This window comes from Onychomys torridus, chromosome 3, assembly GCF_903995425.1.
Source record: "Onychomys torridus chromosome 3, mOncTor1.1, whole genome shotgun sequence".
In the NCBI taxonomy this organism is placed as follows: Eukaryota; Metazoa; Chordata; class Mammalia; order Rodentia; family Cricetidae; genus Onychomys; species Onychomys torridus.
In genome coordinates, this window is record NC_050445.1 from 151,281,751 (window position 1) to 151,287,750 (window position 6,000).

The window sequence follows — 6,000 nt, forward strand, 5'->3', positions numbered from 1 at the left end:
GCTATTAGGTAGAAAACCATATGTGTACACGTCTTGTGGGGGTGGGGGACACTTTTTGTGTTATTCAGATCTGAATTTAGACATGAGCTGATTCCTCACCTCCAATATATGTTATCTGGAGGCTCAGTATTCCTAACTATCTAGATTGGCTTCTAGCTTTTTTTCTTTTTTGTCTAATTATCAAAAAGAGAATCGTCAACTTTCCAGGACAACGCTCAAATGAAACGTGGTCTTCTTGTTTTATTCAGGGTCATTCCCTCTGATGCTTAGTGATGGAATCAAACCAGAATCCTTCTTGTTAGCTCTTTAAACAAAATCTCAGAAGAGTTTCTACCTTGGTATAAGTGAAATAAGAATATTTCTTCAGGTTATGAATTCTTTAAATTACATTGCTGGGCCATAAATGACATATAAAAGTTTTACATACATTGAGCCAGCGAGATGGCTGAGTAGGTGAAGGAGCTTGCCATCAAGTCTCACAGCCTGAGATCAATCCCCAGGACCCACATAGTGAAAGAACAAAACTGCCCCTCAAGGCTGTTTTCTGATCTCCACATGCACACATGCACACTGTGACACAAATGTAAACTTTTTAAAAAATTAGCACATGTAAAATGTCTGACTGTTTGCAAGAATGTTAAGGATCCAAAATCAGGTCAAGTACTTGCCTACTACATCATTTCCCCAGCTCTGACAGTTACTAATTGAAAAAATGTTTTGATTTTTCTTAAAGATGATTTTGCAATTTTATTTTACCCTTCATTTTGTTGATGTGGTGGATAAAAATGGTTTCTGTATATTGAACCATCCTTGCAGAGAAGCAGAGGATCCCATTTTGTCACTACATAGAATCCTTTTTGAAGGTTGTTAAATTTGGTTTGCTAATATTTTGTTGAGGAATTTTGTACCTGTGTTAATCAGACATAATGGCTTGTAGTTAACTGTCTTAAGGTACATGTTTAGCTTCCACACAAGAATTTTGCTGTATTTATAAAATAGCACTATAATCATTTCCTCTTCTATTATTATACAAGTGTTTAAAAAGGAAGAGTCTTGATTCCTTTTAGATCTTCACCTACAAAGTCATTTTCTTTGGGCTTTTCTTTGTTGAGTATTTCACTTTGTTAATGACTGGGGGTTTTTATGTTTGTATTTTGGTTTTTGTTGTTGTTGTTGTTGTTGTTGTTGTTGTTGTTTATTGTTGGTCTATTCAAATTTTCTAAGTCTTTCTGATTCAGCTTTTGTAGGCTCTGTAAATTTAGGTATTTCTCCATTTTCTCTAATCCAGCCAGTCTGCTGCTATGTGGTGGTTCATATTCCCTCACAATGTTCTTTGTTTCTGTGGGGTCAGTTGTAATGTCTTCTTTTTTATTTATAAATTCATTCCTTTGAGCCTTCTCTCTTTTTCTTCCTGCCTTCCTAAGAGTTTGCCAATTATTTAATTAATTACTGTGATTATTGTCTGTTAATCATTTTCTTTTTTAAAGATCTCATATATCCTAGAACAGCAGGAAACTCACTACATAGCTGAACTCTTGATCTTCCTTGGGCTCCCAACAGGATTAAAGGCACTCCCACACTAGTTCTTATGCTGATCTTCATTATTCTGCTCCTTCAAGTTTCTTTTCTCCCATGTCATCAAAAACAAAATGAAAAAACAAAACAGAAAAAACCACTACCGTTCTCTTTTTACACCTGATCCAACCGGTCCTAATGTTGATCTTCATCCTAGATCTGGTGTGACCCTTTCTGTACACTCAGGAAACTCTTTCAAGCCAATGTCCTGGTATTATTTCAAAATGTAGTAGCCATTACTTTATTCTGTTCTTAAGACACTGTTTTAAACACGTGTGTCTTTAAACACGTATTTAGGTGCACGTGTATGTACCTGAATATACATATTGGTGCCACATACTTAAATGAGCCCAAATATGTCAGAAGAAGGCATTAAAACTCTAGTTCCAGGCATGTGAGGCAACATGTACATGCTGGAACTGGACACAGGTCCTCTACAACAGCGTTTTACTAGTGAACCAGCTCTCCAGCCCCATGTGTATTTTCTAAAGAAGCACCCAAATATCTACTAATATCTACTTACACTGTAGCAAATCCTTCATAGATTGCAACAGGCAGGGGGAGGGCATCATCTCACCTTAAAAACATTTTTCACATGAGAAAAGCTGCATGGAATATTAAGTTTTTCAAGCAATTTGTAAGTATTTTCAACGCTGATTTTTCCACCTCTAAATTCATCCTGAATCTTTGACAAAAACCATGTATGAAGCACAGGAAGTTAAGGAAATTCTCAAAGAAAGTCACTTACTGAGGCTTTAAAATTCTTAAAGAAATCATTTGTCCTCAGTTTGAATGAATCATCTTTCCTGTGCTCAGGCAGAAGTAAATAAATACTATTTACAACAAAATACTATTATCACCAATTATAGTACAGGTATAAAAGATATAAAAAAAGACACAGCCCAGTTAAAATGCAAGATGATTCTTAAAAACTGGAGAAATAAAGTTACCACGTGGGAAATTCATTATACAGTTGTTACAGCCTATTTGCCCAGAAGTCTGATCCTGAGAGCTACTGGACTCCAAGATTCTCCCACCTGCCTGACCTCCATCATCCAGAAAGCTGAGCAAATCAATACTCAGTCTTATAGAAGACAGAGCATTAAATAAGTTTGTAAGACATTGTTAAACACAGGCTGAGTATTCAATAGTGACTATGACTGATTTAATTACTGCACTAATCGAATGTCTTGGTACAGGCTTGCCTCAAAATTGTTTCAAGTACCTTCAGAAAGGGTTACAAATATCATAATGTAGGCTAGGAGTATGGTTGAGTTGGTAGAATGTTCTCTTAATCATGCTTGAGGCTCTGGGTTTAATCCCCAATGCCACATAAGCCAGGTGTGATGGTGCATGCCTATAATCCCAGCACCCTGCAGGTGAAGGCAAAATGATCAGAAATGCAAGATTCTCTTTGGCTACATGACAAATTTGAGGTCAGCCTGGGCTACCTGGGCTACATGAGACCTATTCTTAAAACTATAAAGCAGTAAAAGAAAAAGAAAAAGAAGCTACAATGAGTATGTATTTGATATGAAAAGAAAAGAGAAAGTAGAATATTCAAGTCTACTTATTATATGCAGATAAATTTCAAAAATTAGAATTCCCCAACATGAAAAAACAGATTAAGATGAAATAATATGGTGAGCTATAAAGTCATAGAAGCTACATTTGCTCCAGTTTCTGCTCAATTTTAGATTGTTAAAACTAATGAGTAACTCTTAAACTTAATGGCTCTGACTCAATATGGAAAAGTCATTTTCTTAAGGTAGTAACAACAATAAAACACAGGAATCTATGGAAACCCAGAAAACCTCAGAACTGTAGAAGTAAACAGAAAGTTCATATTCACATAGTAGACACTTGAGTTCAGGACTCTGTCAAAAGAGAGGCACATAAAGAGGAAGGACGGAGAGCAAGAGGGAGAATGGCACGGAGAGACCTGAACGGATATTTTGCTTCTGCATGCTCATGATATCGAGTTTCCATGTTTTCATGATCTGTGCCACGTGTCCTCCCATAGAGGTCTCTCTGTCCAAGGTGTTGTCATTCAGTCAACTCTCCCTGTCTGTGACAACCATCAGGTATTGTCACTGCTGTAGCTTTTCTAGGGAGGAAGCAAAGAACACAGTCTGTTGCCTTTGCTCTTTGAAATTAGTGCATGCACACACACACACACACACACACACACACACACAAATCATGAAAGGTGTGGTCCCTGCATAAAACATTTGACTTTTTATGTTCTGAGAATTTTCAATCCCCCTGGCATTTTCAACAAACTCCATTTGTGTTTCTCCCTGTGTGTGTGTGTGTGTGTGTGTGTGTGTGTGTGTGTGTGTGTGTGTGTACTTTCATAGTGCATGTGTTGAGATCAGTGGACAACTTGCAGGAGTCTTTTTCTCTCCTTCCACCATGTTGGGCAGGGGGATCAAACTCTGGCTAGCAAGCTTGGTAGCAAGCACCTTTACTGGCTGAGCCATCTCTCAGCCCTCACTGTATCTCATTTGATTTTTCCTATTTTGTTGCTAACCCCTCAGACCTTTCATCACAATGTTCTCCCAGAAGACTGGGGCAGCTATCCTAAGGGCCCGAGTGGAAATCAGTGCCCTATGACAGCTGAAGAGACAATACACTGTCCAGCATGAACTACAAACCCCAGACAACTTCTCTGGACTGCCCACAACACATAATGGACACAGAAAAAGACACACCACTTGCGAAGAAGACTCATCAGGAAGCAAATTCTTAAAACCTTCACTATTGGTATAGCTGGTGGGCTGGGCACCACAGTGTTAGGGTGACTATCACTTTCTTCTTTGGTTCTGAGCACTCATTGTGACATCATTTCAAGTTCCATGCTTCTCTGTGACTTCACCAGGAGATACAGAGCTTGTCTGACTGCCCATCTTCATGCGCGGACATACTGATCTAAGGCTTAAATGATTAACACCTTGAATGGACATGGATCGCTTTCTCACCCTGTGAACATCATTCATTTCAGAAGCTTTGCTTCTGCTGCAACTAGACATGTCTCTCAGCGTCTTGAGTAGGAAAGAGAAAGAAAAGGTCATCCGCAGACTCTTAGTCCAGGCTCCTCCTGGGGAATTTGTGAATGCCTTTGATGATCTCTGTCTACTTATCCGCGATGAGAAGCTCATGCACCATCAGGGTGAGTGTGCGGGCCATCAGCACTGCCAAAAATACTGTGTTCCACTCTGCATCGATGGCAACCCAGTCCTCCTGTCTCACCACAATGTGATGGGTGACTTCCGGTTCTTTGACTATCAGAGCAAACTTTCTTTCAGGTTTGACCTACTCCAGAATCAGTTGAGAGACATCCAAAGCCATGGAATCATTCGGAATGAGACTGAGTACCTGAGATCTGTTGTTCTGTGCGCCTTAAAACTCTACGTGAATGATCACTACCCAAGTGGAAATTGCAATGTGCTGAGAAAAACAGTCAAAAATAAAGAATTCTTAATAGCTTGCATAGAAGACCACAGCTACGACAATGGAGATTGTTGGAATGGTCTTTGGAAGTCTAAGTGGATCTTCCAGGTAAACCCATTTCTAACCCAAGTAACAGGAAGGATTTTTGTGCAAGCTCACTTCTTCAGGTGTGTCAATCTTCATATTGAAATCTCCAAGGACCTGAAAGAAAGCTTGGAGGTGGTCAATCAAGCCCAGTTGGCTCTCAGTTTTGCAAGGCTTGTGGAAGAACAAGAGAATAAGTTTCAAGCTGCTGTCTTAGAAGAGTTGCAGGAGCTGTCCAATGAAGCCCTGAGAAAAATTCTACGGAGGGACCTTCCAGTGACCCGCACCTTGATTGACTGGCAGAGGATCCTCTCTGACTTGAATCTGGTGATGTACCCCAAGTTAGGATACGTCATTTACTCCAGAAGTGTGCTTTGCAACTGGATAATATAAAGGACTGCTCCTGGCTGCTGTCTCAAGCTAAATGTTTGCTTTCTGGGGACTGGGTGCTTGCATATAGCTAAGTTCTTGGACTTGTAATTAGCATGTCATTAGTCCCCATTTTAAAGAGGGAAGAGAATAAGAAATACTTTTATACAGACAGTATTCACAAACATGGCAAGGAAAAGGGGTGGATACATTTCATAATGTTAACTATCACAAATTCAGAGATACTTATGAGAGCCTAAAATAACTTTATAGAGGGGGAAATGCCAGGATTAAGACTGTGACTCCTCTGTGTGTGTGTGTGTGTGTGTGTGTGTGTGTGTGTGTGTGTGGAGTGTGTTTTTGTCTCGTGTGTGTATGTGTCTCTGTGTGTCTGTGTGTCTGTATGTGTGTCTATATGTCTGTCTGTCTGTGTCTATATGTGTGTGTCAGTGTACCCATGTGTGTGCCTGTATATCTATACATTTGTGAATTCAGCCTCTCTTTGGAACTGAGTAGGTC

The 6,000-nt window shown here is 39.5% G+C and overlaps 2 protein-coding genes across 2 annotated transcripts in view; one reads left to right on the top strand and one right to left on the bottom strand.

Moving 5' to 3' along the window:
* Plcz1 (phospholipase C zeta 1) overlaps nucleotides 1-3,564 on the bottom strand; it is a 51,785-nt gene extending 48,221 nt beyond the window's left edge. The window contains exons 1-2 of the mRNA XM_036180271.1: nucleotides 3,530-3,564; nucleotides 2,153-2,276 (exon numbers count right to left, since the gene is read on the bottom strand). Coding sequence (XP_036036164.1) covers nucleotides 2,153-2,276; nucleotides 3,530-3,564 — 159 coding nt within the window. The remainder of the gene's footprint in view (nucleotides 1-2,152; nucleotides 2,277-3,529) is intronic.
* A 939-nt stretch (nucleotides 3,565-4,503) lies between these two features.
* Capza3 (capping actin protein of muscle Z-line subunit alpha 3) lies at nucleotides 4,504-5,759 on the top strand. Its single transcript, XM_036180418.1, has one exon. The coding sequence runs from the start codon at nucleotides 4,606-4,608 to the stop codon at nucleotides 5,503-5,505; it is 900 nt and encodes a 299-aa protein (XP_036036311.1). The 5' UTR covers nucleotides 4,504-4,605; the 3' UTR covers nucleotides 5,506-5,759.
* The last annotated feature ends 241 nt before the right edge of the window (nucleotides 5,760-6,000 follow it).

Coding starts and splice junctions, on each gene's coding strand:
- Capza3 (XM_036180418.1), top strand. CDS start 4,606: ATGTCTCTCAGCGTCTTGAGTAGGAAAGAGAAAGAAAAGGTCATCCGC.